The following is an 18,380-nucleotide window of genomic DNA, read 5'->3' as shown; positions in this document are numbered from 1 at the left end:
CTTTTGATAGTGAAGAACTCTTTCCTAATGCTGCTGTGAATGAGGTACTTTGCAGTTTCATGTTCAAGAGGGATCCTTACTGATTTTTTTTTAATTTGGGTTAACGCCTCTGCAATTGACTTTAAATAAGTGTGCTTTAGTAAAAACAATCCTTGAAAACTTGAGCACTGACTCAGCTGGAAAACATAACACAGGGATGTTATTAAGACTGGTCAAAAGGTCTGCCCTATGGTACTGAGAGTATGGTTGTGAATTAGATTTTTTATTTTGTTTTGAAGTGGGTAGTACGTTTATCTGCATCCAAGTGGGTAATTACAAGGTATTAGCATAGTTAGATGTGAGATTAAAACATGTAGTTTTATGTTTTTAAGCATCCAAATTTGTGAGGTCTCACTGTAGTATACCCCACATTGTAAATAATGAGTAATAAATACTGTTTATTCTGTTTTGTTTTTCAAGATATTTTATTCTATAATTGCTGCGTTGTCAGGGAAAATGAGCCCCTTGAAATGCCCAGAGATGCTTAGATAAGTACTGTATTTGTATTGGCATATATAAATCAGTGATTTTCTAAAAATGCTGTTCACTCATAACATGGAGTTGAAACTGGAGCAGGCTCACTGAAATTTTGCTACTGAGAAATATTGTCTCCACTAACAAAAACCTGTATTTTAGACACTTAGATTGGCTCCTGTGGTCTGATCAGCTTTTGGTACTGATATCGCAGTCATTTTCCGATATAATGTTTTTTTCTTCGCCATTCAAAAAATCACTTTTTTTCCCACTGATGACAGGAATAAATAAAAATGTAAATTCTACATGTATTCTAAACGTATCATCATATTATGGCTAGGCTCAAAAAACTATTTTGTCTTCTGACTTTTGTAACCTTTAGACAAGTGTGGAGCAGGGGTTAGGACATTGGATTTGTTACTGAAGGTTTGTGGGCTCAAATTCTAAGTTGTGGCTGCTGTTGTAACCGTACTTCGGGAGTGACAGCATAATTTAACTTAATGCTTGAACTGTTTCTACATGAAGAAAATTGACACTTAAGTGGGTGCCACTATTGTAGCCATACTTCAAGAGTGTTTTGGTGAAATTTCCAGATGTATAAATACACTGGGAATTTGCTTTGGATGAATCAAATTAATTAGCTTGATTGGATATGTAAGAAGCAAAGAAATTACAGAGTTTTTGTGTATTGAATCATGTTTTTCTTGCAGCTCCTGGTTAGTGTTTATTGCTGCTGTGTGCCTATGTGGCTCATCTGAAGATTACAGTGCATGGCTGTGCAGACCTGCCATGATCATTCGAGTGTCTTTTGGTCCTGGTTTATCTCTTTAAACCAATATGCCTGAAAGCCTTGGGTGGGGGTGTTGTTTCTTCTGCTAATTTAATTAGTATTCTCAAATGTGTGCACCTGTTTTTTGTTTGGTAATTCACTAATGTAACGCATGTGGTGTACAAAATGCTTCTTGTGATTTGCTCATTTTGTACTCTGATGCTGGGTTTCACAAAATGTCAAGAGATCTTAAAAGCTAAAAGTATGTGCAGTATTAATACAGTACAGCTTCTAGAAATGACCGTCAACGTTCCTACTTGCATTTGGTTGTAAATACTAAATCAGTCAAGGGTAGGCAAGGGTTGTCAATAGTAAAGGGTTAAAAAGTGTGATGTGCTTCTGTATACTCACATACAGTTTTACCACACCATTGCTAATTAAGTAGCACTTTTTCTTTATTATTAAATCACCATTGGAATTTTTAAAACCCTGTTTCTGTCAACACAGATCTCCCTTTGGGATACTTAGCCTTGCTTTATAGAAGTGGAAAAAATATTGATACATCAGTACAGGCATGGTTACTTTTGCTTCATTTCCTCTTTAGGCATTCCTCATTCCTTGTGTAACCCACTTAGAACGACTACTTACCTTCTTACCTGTCTTGTCTGTGTAAATACTCCCTATGATGATGATCCTTTCTTTTTAAATCCCATCATTTGACTTTTAAGTTCTAAATTGAATCTAGTAAATTTACAGAAAGTGTCACAACTGTTAACTGAATTGCAGCCAACATCACTGATTCAAAGCTATACCTTGCAGATAATAGGAATAGGCACTCTCGCATGTATTGTTGATATCTGCCTCTATTTTGCCTCCATCACTTCACAGCTTATAAATGTTATTGCAGTGACATTCACTACTCAGCGACCAGTAAAAGAATTAATGTCAATTGATGTGCTCAGTGTTAGTCAATACAAATTAAAGTCATTGCTGGTAAATAATTGGAACATCAGTCAGTATTAAATGAACTCCTGCAAAACTTTTTTTTCAGTATTTAAACCACGTTCTGCTGATTGACTCTGTAATTCACACATCTGAACTCTTGTAGTAATTTTATGGATGGCAGAAACAGTGCCCGCAGGAAACAAAAAATCAATGTAACCATGTTTTTTTTTTGTATCCTGCAGGGGATCAGTTGAAATGACTTTGAAATTGTGTTTAGAGCGTAACTGAACTGAATGCTTCAACTGTTTCTACATTAATATAATTAACAAAAACAATGTAATGTGACTTTAAACTATATTTTTAAAGTCAGTAAAATTCAAAAGATGTAAACAAGCATGTGAATGTACAATGTAATGTAATCTAAATGGGAATCTACCATCTACATCCAGTTACAAAAATATTAATGTGGAAGCCATTGCATCTTGAAATATGTATTTGAAAATATAGATAAATCTTTATGAGACCTACAAGTATGAATAAAATCTTCATGCTACAGTTTGTCTGTACGGGAAGTGATAAATGTAGATTAAATTGGACGATCTTCATGTAATTGAAGCAGTGTGTCTGTCTGGTGGGTTAGGCCAGTTTTTGGACAAGTCCTATAAACTTCATGTTTGTCAAGTACACGAGCATTTCTCACATTTAAACATTGTTATCAAGTACGTGAGCATTTCTCACATTTAAACATTGTGAACTGCTTAGGAAGCAAATATAAATTATACTGTTTTAGTCAATGGGAGTGTTGTCAAAATGCACAGGATTGATGCTGTATACTGTATGCAGTACAGTAGGTACAGTACGTTTAATCTAAAAACGTCAGTGTAAATTCAGTGTGTTCATTTTCTCATGTGTATACTTTTGGCATATCAGTTTGAAGATTTGTTCACATGATCATTCTCCAAAAATGTTGAATTCAAAATAGGTACAGAATTTAGAGAACTGCTGGTCAGCTGGTCTTGTTTTAGAAGAGGCTGCTTGGGTACTTTTTCTCTTGTTCTGTATCTTATTCTCCATTCTCCACATGAAGAATGCAGCAATCCGTACAGTTTGACAAACAGCCCATTGTTAATTGTGCTCATTCTCTTCTATCTTCAGGATGCACCATGGAGAATTCCTCACTGACAGATCTATCACATCTACATTAGTGTACCTTAAAGTAATTGCTTTCTTTTATGGACCTACTAACTCATAAAAGCTGTTTTTTATGTTTAATCCCCCTACAAAGTTATTGCATACCCCAGATAGATGTCAGATAATAGATACTTTAAATGATATAATGTACAAAAGAGGACATTTTAGTAATGGGCAATTTACATCATATGTTTGCAAGAGCAATTTGGCTATGTGAATACAGCTGAAGAGAAAATACTTTATGCAAAGACTAAGATGTTGCATTCATGCTACATTTCGGTTCCTGTTGGTTTGGGGTGTTTTATAATACAGCTCAAAAATAATAGATGATTTCCATAATTTTAGTTAACAGTAAGTGCACCCATTGCACTAACTGGATGGATTGACCATTGATTTGCTGAAGCATAAACAGCAAAAGTGCAGTTTTTAAAGTGTGACCTAATTCATACCCATTTGTAATTTTTCAGTAAATAATATACAGTATTATGATTTATATCAACATAATATATTTTAATGGTGCTGCTGTATATCACATCAGTGTCAGTACATATCCTGTATCGCTCTTCCCCAATTCAGCATTTTGTGTTATGAATTTAGCTAAAACAGCTAGCTGTTTATAGAAGTCAAGATGCAGACCTAGAATCTCTGTGACAGACATGTACTTTACATGCATGCAGCTCATTGATTTAGATCTCAAGCCCTCCAGCATGTGACTGTCTAGATGTGTAATTGTTCACACTGAGGGATTTAGAACTATTTTGGTCAAAATCGTACTATATGAAAAATAACCTTCTATTTTTATAGTTTTTATTTTCAAGGCTATACTGTCTCAGACAAATGATCAACATACATTTTTCATGTAGGTGAGAATGTAGGAGACATAGGCTTTTTGGATGACAGTGGACAGGAATCTGATTGTATGGTGGGCAAAGGCATTACAGAGAACAGTTCTTTCTGTTTTACAAACTCTTAAAGTGTGTTTTTTTTCACGTGTCAGAAGTGTATGCTGACTCACAGCTTTGTGGAGTCAGTTATCGGGACTGTCCGAGATCGCTGTAATGAGGAAAGCTTGTGTAAGATCTCTGCTGAGTTGCAACCTGTAAAAGACAAGTGCAATAGAAATGGCAACAAATGTCTTTAATTTGCAATGCATTAATTACATGAATGTTGTCCCTTTTCAACATTTTCAAATTCTTTGTTTCTTATAGTTTCAAGTGCAGAATTAATGCTGTATATACTGAAGACTTTCCCCTGTTTGCAGTGGCGCAGTGATTAACACTGCTGCCTTGCAGTGCTGGGCTCCTGGGTTCAATTCCACACCTAGGGTGCTATCTGTGTGGAGTTTGTATGTTCTCCCTGCATTTGTGTAGATGCTCTGGTTTCCTTCCACATTCCTAGACATACTCTCAGGTTAATTCATTCTGTAAATTGGCCCTGGTGTTCGTGTCTGTGTCTGTGCGTGCCCTGCAGTGGACTGGCGTCCTAACCAGGCTGTATCCTGGCTTGCGCCCGTTGCTTGTCAGGTTGGGCTCTGGCTCCCCTGTGACCCTGTACTAGATACTGTATAGTGGTTTAGAAAATGGTTGGATGGACATCAATAACAGTGATTATGGACTGATTCCAGAGCAGCAATATCTTTATTTGTAACATGATGACGGACATTTTTAATAATAATCATAATGAGGTCATATTAGTGCTTAATATCTGTATAATTATCAACATAAAATCCTTCATTTTCTTTTTCTCATTGACCTCAGCATAGATCATTGAGTGAGGGAACAGTCAAGAGGCAGGCTTATAAGCCTTTTGTGAAAAAACTGCTTGAGCTAACATACTTCTTTTTTTCTGGGCCATTTATCAATTATTTAGAGAACAAAAACAATGTCAGGACTAATTTGAAATCAACACATTTTCTGTTTGTTTCAGCTCTTAGCTTTATGGCTGTTCAACAACTATTCTTTTGCTCCAAGATCAAACATATAACTGCAGTGTATGTGAACATGAAATGGGCAGCGCTGAAATGTTTAGCACAATAACAGGATTTTCAGTGAATCATCCCGAATCCTGATCCAAGAAGGAGGAATATGGCAATGAGAATGTCTTCAAAGATGCACTGGATGAATCTGTCCTTTCAGGGGAAACTGGGAGCTGGATTTGAGGATATTAACATACCTAAACTCATTAAAGTGTGAAAATCCATTATTCACTGAGTGCACTTGATAGTCAAAGTGTGTTTTTCAAGAACCGTGCATTCTCAAATCCATTTTTAGCTGGAAAAAGTAAAGTAATGAGGAAAACAATCCTCAGGGTTTTAAAGCAGCACGTCTGCTCACTGGGAGTAGAGCAGTGGACTCATTTAGTTTCATGTTGTGCCTTTTTCTCTCTGGATTTCCTAAAACAGATGTTGTTTTACATTCAAACTTTTCACATATGAATATTTAAAATATACACTGTTAATATGCATGATTATAGGTCCTTTGGATATGGCCTGATTGGAAATTATTGGAGTAATAAATACCAGCTACTGAATAAATGAGATGGGCCAGTTTCCCTCCTCTCACTTGTAACTTCCTAATATTTGTAGCTATGTAAAAAATGTGATTATTGTGCTCGACCCAGTATTCAGCAAGTATCAACTCCTCAAATCTGACTGTACTCCTAAGATATTTAAAACCAAACACTCTTGTGATCTTTCCTTTTCTTGATTTCCTTCTAAAATAATGTAAGCAAATGGAGCTTTCCTTTTAAAGAAAAAAAGCCCCAAAAGATGAATAAAGCCCCTTGTATTCATGTAAAAGTCTCTGTAAAACTGAATTGAAAAATAAACTAATGGATATGTTACTGATTGGACAATTTTTTATATTTCTGTTTTGCTCTTTTTTTTTCTTCCTGTTTTCTTGTATACTATACATAGCAAGAAGGAACAAATAAAGGTTTATTCCAGCTGAAAAAGAGAAGAGAAGAAACACAACCTTTTGGCTGTGGAACCTTCTTCAAGTGTGAAGAAGGCTAAAGAAAGTTCAACAGCCGAAACGTTGTGTTTCTTCTCTTCTCTTTTTCAGCTGGAATAAACCTTTACTTGTTCTTTTGCAGCCTACGCATGCTGACGCAGCTACCTGCTTGACCTTTTACATAGCATGAATCTTCATATTGAATCCTGTCCAAGTTGGCCTTAAAATGAAAATCAAACCCCTGAACTTTGGCCTTAAAGTCTCCACCTTGGTAGAGTCGGGTGGGGAGTGACATCACGTGCTGCCCTTGAGCGAAGCAAACATTCAGAAGAGCCAGACGGTTTTTACTGTAAGCAGGAAAACTGATTAACAGGAAGTAGCACCGACAGAGAAAGGCCCCAAGGAAACTGGCCAGTCTTGTCCAGACTGAACTCCAGTCGTCTTCCGAGAGAGCAAGATGTACAGTATACAGTGCCTATACATGATAATTAAAGATAACAATATTATTTATGACTTGTTTTTTTTTATTTTACCATTTAGCCTTGTGGACTAAAATATTATTGTGTTAAATGTAAGGTGGATTGTAATTTGAACACGATTACACTCAGTTTGCTTTTGATTTACTGTGCATACAGTATACAGTATACAGTACAGTAGGTACTTAATCCATTGTCTATACATTAAAAAAGGTCAGAACTTACATAGTTTTTTCAATAATAAATAGTTTTGGGAGGGACAGAAAACTGTCCTGTATGTGTTTGTAATATATTTTGTTACATGCCAGAATAATGTAATCTCATAGCTTGTGCTACATGCAGAGTCTAGCAATTTGTAGACAAATTACGTTTTTGGGTGGCATGGTGTCGCAGTTGTTAGCATTGCTGTCTTGCAGTGGTGGGGCTCTTTGATCAATTCCAGGAATACTATCTGAATGGAGTTTGTATGTTTTCCCATGTTCATGTGAGTTTCCTCTGGTTCCAGTTTTAGAGGAAACTGGTTCGGTTACCTCCTACAGTTCAAAGACATGTTCGTAGGTTAATAGGGTTCTGTGAAAATTGGCCCTGGTGTCAGTGTGTTCATGTCTGTGTTTGTGTCTGTTCGTCTGCCCTGTGATGGATTGTTGTCTAGTCCGGGGTGTATCTTTCCTTGTACCTGTTGTTTGCCAGGATAGACACCGGCTCCTCAGTGACACTGTATTGGAAGAAGCAGTGAGAAAATAGATGGATGGATTAGGTCTTAATGAACTTGTCACCAAGAAGTCTGCTGTGAGTAGGTTTGGGAATGAACCATGTGTTTTGTTGGCAATGTAGAACGTTCGTATAAATGCTATTTTTTTTGTTAACAGCTAAAGAAGATGGAAGTTATACTGTACAAAAGATTTGTGAAAACCATCCTGACAAATATAATTTATGTCCAAAGTATAAACTCTGGTGGAGGTAGCACAGTGGTGCAGGTGTTAGCATTGCTGGCTCGCAGTAGTGGGGCCCTGGGTTCAATTCTGCACCTGGGGTGCTATCTGCGTGAAGCCTGTGTATTCACCCTGTGTTTGTGTGGTGCCCTGGTTTCCTCCCACAGTCCAAAAACAAACTGGTAGCAGAATGGATGAGCTCTGGACTACTTTGAAGAGACGTGACATATAATTGCTTTTGAAAACAGTCTATTGTCAGTTGCTTTCTTTGTCTTATCTGCCAGGCAGCTAAAATGACTCCTAGGGAAATCTAGAGTACAGCATTTTGCAGCTTCCACAAACAAAATAGAACTAGGCTGAGAGCAAGGCTGTAAGATTATAAGGTTGTCATTTCAAAAATAAAACTTGGTAACTGCTGCTAATAAATGGACCATTTTATTGTCACAGATATTGAGGGTCATTATAAAGGTGTGTTCTCCTTGGTAAATGTAAATATAGCATTGAGATTTCCAGATTTCTATTAGAATATTAGATAATTAAAATAATTTTAGAAGTAGACATGAAGAGTTTTTCTACATAATAATGTGGCCTTTGTTTTAAATCAATAGATCTCTGTTTTGTGGTTTTATGTGTTTTTAGGTTATTTGCTGCAACAGAAGTCATACAGTATGTCTTCAGGATATGTTTATTTCTCTGAAAGCATGCTTTTGCTGGAATTCTACAAATGCAGGAGAACAGTGGTAAAAACCTTACAAAGCAGAGCATTCAAATCTAGATATACTGGTCTGCTCTACACGAAACAACACACAACTTGCAAATCACCATACAATATTTGTTTCTATAGCCTACTACTACAAAAAGGGAATTAATTCAATCATAACACGATGGATTAAGGTAGTAGAATGATTTGCAAATTAGATACAAATTGCAATGACACAGACACTTGTAAAGCACATTTGTAAAGCACATTTGACAGCAGAAGTTAGTGGATTTTGTTTTTTGTAAGTGGCACAGAACATATACTGTATACAGTACGTATATATATAGGGAAAGATTTAACATAATTGTTGTGATTCTTTTACTAAATATGAAACACATGCAAAATGATTTTCAGTTGTTTTGATTTTCAAAAATAGTTAGTAAATTCCCTTCCATGAGGCACTTCAGCAAAAGAAGACTATGATTTCAAGATAAAGTGTCTTTCTCATTATTTAAATTGCAATGTTTTTTGTGGTCTGTGTCCTTTTCTTGCCTTTGTGAAAGGTTTATAGAGGTCCCGACAGCCTGAGCCTGTCAGCAAAAGAGCTCTTTGTGAACATGATTACATAAATGTTCAACCAACAGACATTCCACCACCTGATTCCCTACAGTCATACTTACTCACTGGAGAAAGTGCCTCTTCAGACTTTAATGCATCTGGTTCAATGTTTTTATCAGCTTAAGGCAGTCCTCAAAAAAATAATTTTTCCTTGAAAGCCAGTGCTGCATAGAATTTATAACGTGAAAAGAGGACAAGGAATTCTGCAATATTGTTTTGCTTTGAGGTTGTCATCTACAATCTGTGGTAAAGTTCATCTTGATTTAGATGTTGTGAGGTGTCTGATCGATGGCGGAACAGGAACAAGGTAATTATCATTAATGAGCAATAACGTGGGATGAGTGCTTAGTTTAACCAACAGTACTATTTCAGATTAAGTTAAGATCAATTTTAAAACCACAGAAAGAGACCCTGGGAATATCCTAGATGCATTTACAAAGCACACTGTGTGATAATGCAATACATTTTGTGAAGCAGTGAAGTGCTAAAAATTAGGCCTACCATAACCAGAGAAAGGCATGTTCATGTCCTCTTCTGGGAGTTAAACTGTATTTAACTGTTTAATAGCGCACTGTATGTCTCTATTTGTCAGAGACAATGTCCTTGAAAGACTGTTTCTATATATTAGATGTAATTTTGTGGAGATACCGGACACCCTCTTTGAACTATTGCAGTGCAGTGTTGAACGTGGGTTTACACAGGCTGGTGGCCATTTCGAGAGTGCATCTGTGCGCGCAGTGTACATGTAAGTACTATTTAACAGTTTAAATTATTGATGGAGCTCCGTGCAGCAGTTGCCTGGCAGGACCGCCAGCAGCTCTGGCGTGTCTCTCTTCCACCCCGCCAGCGAGGTGCTGGGGAGAAGGAGCACTCGGCAGTGCGCGATGATTGGAATGCGGTCATCGCCTAGCAACTGCAAGGTGGGCTCTGGCTCCCCTGGACCGCTGGGCTGGGTTGGTGTGAATCCGATGGTCAGCTTAGCAGTGGGGGCCGGGGGAGGCGAATGCGAGTCTGCTGGGGAGAGCACTGTCGAACCCAGGCTGGGGCTTTTACGTCTGGAGCGAGAGAAATTGAGGTCTGCGCCGTCCCTCTTAGGACAGAGGCATGAGGCACGTGCCTGGAGTGTGAACGCTCTGCACAAAGATTAGAGCCCAGAGAAAGCTGAACTTGACCCAGGACAGCTCTCACATATGGGTCTGTGAGGTAACTTTTCTGGGTGAGACCGGCTTTTTCCGTCTTTTCTGTGAACAATGTAAGAGGTGTGTGCCCTCAGTGGTTTTCAGTCTGTGTTTTTTAACCTGCTTGGAATGTGTTATTTGCTTATTATCTCAAGTCATTTATTTAGGATTGTGTTTAAATGTTGTGGGTGGTATTTTGTGTTGGTTTTCTCATAGCGCAATTAGAATAAAAGGTTGGCAGAGCTGGTTGAATGCTTTCACTATCAAATAATTTGTGTATTCACACAATATATACTGTATACAGTATCTCCCTGCCTCCATTGCCACCACTCTGAATATATTTATATACTGTATAAACAGATTGTTCTTTTAAGTGGGTAAATAGTGAAATAAAGAAATGTGAATAAAGGTTATCTTTTTTTTTGTTATTATAAAAATACGATGAACTGTTTTGTTAGAAGTATTTCATTCTGTGTTGTACTATAGAATAACAGCAATATCTGTGAAAATACTCCCAGCTTTACAACACAATTAAATATTTGGACCTAACATATCTTTTTTTATAAGAACAATGAATCTTTATTTGCTCAAATAACATGAAATGTTTTATTCTTTTGAAGAATAAGAGTCCTTTTCCTAAGACGCTACAGTGAAGGTGAGAGAGTGGTGTGGTTCTCCCACAATCGGAGAACTTGATAAAAAAGACACAAACCTCTTCATTGATTTTCCTCCTTTTGTAATTTGGTATTATTTCTGTAAAAGCCACAGAAGTTGTTTGTACCCTTTTGCTATTTTACTTAGATTACTTACACGTTTTATGGTGTGTATAATGTGGAAAGGGAGAACTGTAAATGAGCAGGTGTCCTCTGGTCTGCTGACCATGGAGATGAGTCTGGCTGCTCATGAACCCAGAAGGGCTGAGTTCCTACTGTAGGTCATCACTCACACCTACAGTAGCTCGGCCTTCACTTCTGGGCTAGTGTCGATTAGACGTTGGTGCCTCCAGGTACTCCACCACAATGTAAGCAAACTAGACTCCAAGCACAGTGTAATCTGCAGGATCTTTAAGGGATTGCACCAGTGCCTATGAAGCCTTTTTAATATAGACATTTTACAATGTTCCAACACTGTGTAGATGTGTGATCTACAGCACATTGACTGCCATGCCAATATTACTATTTTTGTGAGATTCTTATTAGATTCAGAAAACACTAATGTTTATGTACACTTACTGCAGATGTTTGTATACACATTTTGGAAGCAGCCTTGTATGATGCATGCTTATATGCTACTTTATTTTACAGCTTCCATGAGCTTTACCATTCAGCTACCCTGTTTTTGTTGCACTTAATTTTATTTTCTGTGCTTTTTGCACTGGTATATCACGGCACATTTAAATGAAAGAGGGGCAGGAGATGGCTGTTGAAATGTGATTAATCTCAAAGGAAACACTGGGGATAGTCTTTATAGACCTTGCAGAGTCAGTGCAAACAGGCCTCATCACAGTGAGTGTCTCAGACAGTAGCATTTCTCTCTGTGCTCTTGAGAAAGTGGAAACCTTAACATTTAATAATTGAAACCTCTTTAATAAAAGTTGACCTCTTATGTGCAGGGTTGCATTTGACAGTATATTCAGGATTTTAAATGCTGACAATTTGTGGTTAGATTGCAAGACCAAGGGATAACATCTCTTTCACATTGTTATCTCTAGCTATCCAATATATTATTCAAATTCATTTTCTCTCTGTGCTGAATCTTTTTGGATACACAGTACAATATAATTAAAGACATTAAAAATGCAACAAACCAATATTGGTAACATATGGTGAATTTTTAATGACTCTCAGTATATGTAGAAAACAATGCAAAATACCATTTGTACGTTTTAGTTAAGAAAATATCTGTTATTTGAAGACAAGCAAAGCTGTAACTGCTCATCAAAATGATAATGTTGTACATATCTTTAGGTATTTTAGCTATCATCATATTGAAAATCAATCATCCTTGTTAGAATATCTAGTTGTGCTTGTCAGCATTATTTTTTGACTTGCAAACATCACATTAGGTTCTTGTGACTTTCGTCAGAATGAACCTTCAAAGAGAACTGCAAACTATGTTCCCTTTCCAAATCTTAAATCCTCAGAAGTGTTCTCCCCTTTTTATAGGAGATCATGCTATTTTATTCTTTTTGCCAAGCAAAACAAAATCCACTCAACAATGTCTTAAACCATAACCTTCTAATACTACATGATGATGTTATATAGTATTAAGAGCAAAACATTTCATTATCCCCACTCACTGCCACAGTGATATTTATTTAAATATTTATTTCCGACAAAATCATTAAGCATTTGCTTGGGTGATGCATTGCTCTGAGTACTTCTTATAAGTATTATGATCTTAAGGACTTAACAACATTAGATACATCAATCCAAGACTTGTTAATGTGACTAAGCTGGTATTAGCACAGAATATCTGGAGGCTGCAGCCTGGATATGCACATTAAAGTGAGAGTGAGGATTGCAGGCAACCAGTGTTCTCTCTCTAGTGACGTGACTTGTATACAGTACACAAAGAAGTCATTTGCAATACCAGCAAAGAATTTTATTTTACTTAAACAGATAAAGTAAATAATAAATATTGTCATGGTATGAAAAGGCGGGGTATTTTTAATTTTTTTAAAATTATTTTCTAGTTTTTATTTATCACTAGTTATAGATATAAAGAGGATCCATATTGGAGAAGGGAAGTAGGATGTAAAAGAAAGAATATTTTCTTACACTTTGAGACGCCTTCCACCAATAAGCTTTAGGTGAAATAGATAATGTACAGTATATAACACTATGATTCAAACTGAGATGAACATGACAAAAAAAACTGCAATAATATTCTTTCAGACTGAACTGAGTCCTGTGCTTGCAACTACAAGGATGAAGCATCTGATCAGAATCTGAACACTTAAAAATAGAAAGTTGCAGTCATAGAGGTGATATCTGATTATGCAGTGCATTACCCTAAATTGGGGGATCGCTGATACAAATGACTTATGAGCCTGCCTTTTGACTCATGCTGTTTTAAAAATCCAATCTAATTTACTGTAATTATTGGTCTACAGTAGAATTCTCTGGAGATGTTGTTAGTGCTGCTGCTATACAGCCATGGTATAATGATGAAGACATTTCGATGATTCAGTCTAAGTGTTTGTTCCCTTTGGGAGAGCTTGCAGGAATGCTGATGGCTTGTCATATTTGATTCTGGTTCCAGCAAACACTACAGTTCTTTACAAGGTTAGATCGTTGATTTGTTATCTAGTGCCCACAAATGTCTCATGAGCAGCATTTGAATTAAGTTCAAGGTGGTTGTGTGAGTGTGCATGGATGTTATTAAAAATAATTAGGAACCCTTTTGGAACAGCCTTATTTGTTGAGAGTATAGAGCGATTAAGAAACAATTACTTCTGTAGCAGAGCATGAACACACTTAAAAAAATATTTGGCATAAATGTGTCACATATCACTTGAATTTGATCAATTAAAATATTATTATTTAGACATTATAGGAACCCAATTTTGCAACTTATTTCCATCTAACAGTTATGGGCCTCTGTAGTTTTTATACTGTAATTATGAGGTAGAATGTTAAATACACATATGCTTAATCTGAAGGAGCAGGACACTTTGGTGAGAAGATACTAATGGATTCAGTTATTGTGAAGTGTTAATTTCAGTTCTAGAATTGGATTTGAGCGAATTGAAGACTAATTACTGAGGCTACGTGATGAAGCTTAGCTTGGTTGGAGAATTGTGAAAAGAGACACCAGGAAATAATTGGCCAATAAGTGACATTTACAGATCATGATTAATCTTCTGGTGGCAATTGTGCACAAGTTCTTGTATTTGTGACTAAAACACAATTGTTGTGCAGGAAATAGCCCGAGTGATACAGTCTTGTCATTTCCTTTCATCTGTATGGTAAAATAAAATTGGTTTTTTTTTTTACCATAGCTACAGTACCAGAAGTACTGTAAGCACTAATACAATATGTTCATGTTTGCATTTCATTTAGTCATTTAGCAGAAATAACCCTTTTTTCATTATCCCATTTGAACATTTTGAATGTCACCTCAACAGCAGTGGTTTGCTATTTTAATTTCCAGGGAGCAGTTCTAATACTGCAGACAATCTGGGGTCAGTCAGTGAAGAGAAGGGCTGTCTTAATTGAGTGCTTTCATGCACCTGCCACAAACCTAATAAACTCCTATTGGAGCAGCCTTTACTACTGTGATTTAGATAACACATCCCATGGGGTATCCGCCTGCCTGTAAATCCACTATTTAAATTATCCAGTCAATGGCTTTTATTGACATCTTCACAAGCTTTAGTGGCACACTTGCGGACTCTAGCTGCTCTTACGCAGCTGGGTTTTGAGCAAGTATTTCTAAAGTTTTTAAGTGGAAACTTTTTTAAGATGCAAGCTGCGATGACCTCAGTTGTTACACAGTTGTTCTTCTGAGTTTCGGCGTGTATTAATCTGCATGGTCCATTTTAATGCTGAATATTTCATCTGGAAAAAAAAAGATCCAAATTTAAGGTTAGATAAATTTCCCATTTGGCACAGTGGCATAGCAGTTAGCATCGCTAACTTTAATGTCTTATTTTTAAGTGATATTTAGAAAGAAGGTTTTGTGTGAGTTTATTATGATTTTATTATTCCAATGTTATCAATATGTAATTTAATATGTGAAACCCAGCTTTGTTATTTTTATCTACATTTGCAGCTAAAGCAAGTGCATTAGCAACTGTGCTTTTTAAATATGTTACTTAATTGAAATAGAAGGCTGTTTAGCTTTAAGGGTAGTGAATTTGATTAGCAAGCTGCAGTAGGTAGAATTTAATTTTGTTATCCAACCTTTGACAACAAATTGCCATCTGGTAACAGATTGCTCTGTGGTTAGTGCTTTTATGAGGTCCACACTGTAGTGCTGACCATAGATTCCTGTTTGTATTTGATTACAGGACTCCAAGAAGATGAAAAGCAATGGCATGTACTGTATTTCATATCACAGGGTGTAAACAGCACAGCTCTGTGAGCTGGAAAAGGTCTACCTTAACATGTTATCCAGAATACAGAAAGCAGAACAGCAGGTGCAGTTGCTTTTGCTTTTCTTTTTGATGGCCAACAGGCACAGAATGGAAATATTTGGAAAAAAAAATAGATTCTGAAGGAACCAGCTGGGCAATGCGTTGTGAATTCTTGAATCATGGGATATGAGTGAATTTTGGTGGAAGCAAACAACCTGTTTCTGTTCTTGTCAGATCTGGTGCAGTTTCTCTGATCCTGCATCGATCAAATCATTATTTGTGAATGACAGGAAGAAAGCTAGCATTTTATTGAATATAATGTAGCCTGGCTTCTCGTTTCCATTTTAATCACTTTCATATCAAAAGTATGAGTAAAATCTAAATAGAAATTCAAACATTCTTCGCTCTACATTAATTTGCACAGTCCAGATAGTCCACCTGCGATTCTTCATTGCAGATAATTGCATTCCAGGGATGAGAAAACCATGTTCTAAATGTGAATGGACAGGAGATGAAAGCCATATCAAAGCACGCTCAACAAAAAGACAGAACATTAGTGTTCCAGAGATCTAAACCTACAACACATTTCACTCATTTATGGCTCTGTGCCTTCTTTACATGATAAATGTGTTTAATTGTGTTGAATGTAGAAAGGTAATTTATGGCATTTCTTTCTAGGACTGTCTGTACTTTGATTTGTATTTTTTTTAAATCAAACAGTTTTAGTAATTACATTTTCAAATTACATCTTTAACTGGGATTCATCCATAATTGAAAATTAACATATATACAATTATTAAAAGACGGAGTTTAACCTGTTACCTTACGTAGTGCACCTTGCTTTTATCTATGAAAGGTAACAAATTGATGCAGTTTTTTGTTCTTGTTTGTGCAAAGCAGTATGAGACCTTCTCAGTGTGTATGGTCTTGGAGGTGTAATCTTGTATAATCCCTACAATCCACAGAGATAAGAAACTCTAGATTTAGAGCACTTGATCAAATCAGGATGAATTTAATTATGTGAGTTTCAAATTACAGCCTGGTGATCTGGTCGTTTTTCTTAAGAACTATGTTGTTTGATTTACGGATATTTAAAACACTTCAGTTTTTATTTAAAAGCAAGACCACTGAAAAGGACCTTGACAGATGTGTAAATGCCGTTCAGTACGAAAACTGGAAAAACAGCAGAAATTTCAGCACTTAATTCATATCAATTGAATTAAATATAATTTAATGCAAATTATGGGATTACTTAAATGACAGTTTAGCTATATTAACACTCTTTAGTAGACAAACATGCTCTGAAAATTATTTTCTGAAATTAATGTACTTCATCTGATATTTACTTGAAATGTTGTGATGCCTGTGCTTTGAGCTCTAGTTTACAGAAAGGCTTAATATTCCAACAAAGTGTTAAAATGAGTTGGGTTATAGATAACCTAATCTATGTGAAATATCAAGGTCAGAACAATAGTTTACATTTTTTTCTTCCCACAAGGAGCAGGGTGACATTCTGAAGCCGTTTGAAGTAGAATCTAAATTATATTCCAGTTGTAAAGCTTTATAGTGCCAGCTGTGAAAATCAGCTGCATAAATACATAACACTGGATTGTCATTTTAATAGAGAGACAGGGAAAGAAGCAGCTAAAACAGGAGTGCTTTAAATTGCATGGCTTCAATGAAATAATCCGAAAATTAAAACCATTCAGATTTGCCCACAGAGAAACATGCGCTCTTGAAATAGCAGATGGTAATTTACTGTTACAGTAAAACAGCACAGGATTTAAAGCCAGACTCTTTAGCAAGTGCAGACGTGACAAGAGGCTGCTGAAAATATGTTCTTTTTAAAATGAATATCTGTTCTTCATTTTTTTAGAAATATCGACAGTATATGGCTGGACTGCTGGCCCCTCCCTATGGTGTTATGGAAACAGGGCCCAGCAGTGACAGTGAGTATTGCTTTTTTTCTGGCTATAGCTGAAGTTGGATCTAATGTGAGGATATTACTGAAATCTTTATTTTTGGAAATGGCGAAAATGCTGGCATAGTACCTTCAAAGTCTCTCAGTACCTTCCACTATGCACTAGCAGAAAGCAGTGTGAGATGACATTCCTACTGCCTACAGAGAAGCTGAATAATGATGGCTAAACTAATGACTGAAAAATAGGCTTTTTTACTTGAAGCAACCTGATCCTTACAGATTTATTCTTCCTCTGAAATTAAAAGTAAAAGAGTACACTGCTCTTCATATAGTATTAATGTTAAAGGGGAACTGCGGTCCCAATTTCTCAGACTGGTAATTGAATCTCGGCAACAGGATAAATTCATTGACCTTGTAGAAAAACAAAAGATCAATTTCAAATTAAGCACAGAATCGGAAACGTTGTGAAAGTACTGGATATTTGCCATGTTGTTGCAAACCGCTGGTCTCGACAGTTTGCAAGAGTTGCAACGTGATGCGGCCCTTCCTGCTCACTAGACACTGTAGTGACTAGTGTAATGAGAAGCACGTGCGGATAAGTACAGGTTGTGCAGCAGACATTTCACGGCAGAAACATTCCAAAGTGATCTGCATGCAGAGTTAACAAGTAGTATTTGTAGACAAAACCGACCAATTGTGTCTGGGAATGTCTTGAAATTGAGAGCAATATATTTGGATTGAATTTGGATTAAAAGAGATGTATTCACAACTATGTAATAAGGCCGCAACATGTCACCGGAAGTTTTGTTGCCTCGTTCAGAATCACCCAACGTGGCACTGCACATACAGTACCTGGGAATTCAGTCTATATTTTATGTAAATCAAAGGTTTTACAAGTAACAAGTTAGATTTTACTTTTATTGTGGTTTGAAATGCACTCATCAGTGCTATTTCTTTCTAACCCCAAAATCTAAAAATAACGTTGCAGCTCCCCTGTATTGTGTTGTACTCTTCACTTTCAATAGCATGATATTTTGTTAAAATTCGTAACTGTCACTGTACACTCCTGTTTGTTAATATTGAAAACAGGTCTAAGTTAATTTCTT

The 18,380-nt window shown here is 36.5% G+C and overlaps 1 protein-coding gene across 1 annotated transcript in view; it reads left to right on the top strand.

Moving 5' to 3' along the window:
* The window catches only part of rapgef4a (Rap guanine nucleotide exchange factor 4a), a 66,584-nt gene that overhangs the window by 14,265 nt on the left and 33,939 nt on the right, over nucleotides 1-18,380 (top strand). The window contains exon 5 of the mRNA XM_088930265.1: nucleotides 17,230-17,302. Coding sequence (XP_088786391.1) covers nucleotides 17,230-17,302 — 73 coding nt within the window. The remainder of the gene's footprint in view (nucleotides 1-17,229; nucleotides 17,303-18,380) is intronic.

The sequence above is a fragment of the Atractosteus spatula genome, chromosome 13, assembly GCF_055471065.1.
Source record: "Atractosteus spatula isolate fAtrSpa1 chromosome 13, fAtrSpa1.hap1, whole genome shotgun sequence".
NCBI lineage: Eukaryota > Metazoa > Chordata > Actinopteri > Semionotiformes > Lepisosteidae > Atractosteus > Atractosteus spatula.
This window is presented reverse-complemented; position numbering and strand designations above follow the sequence as displayed.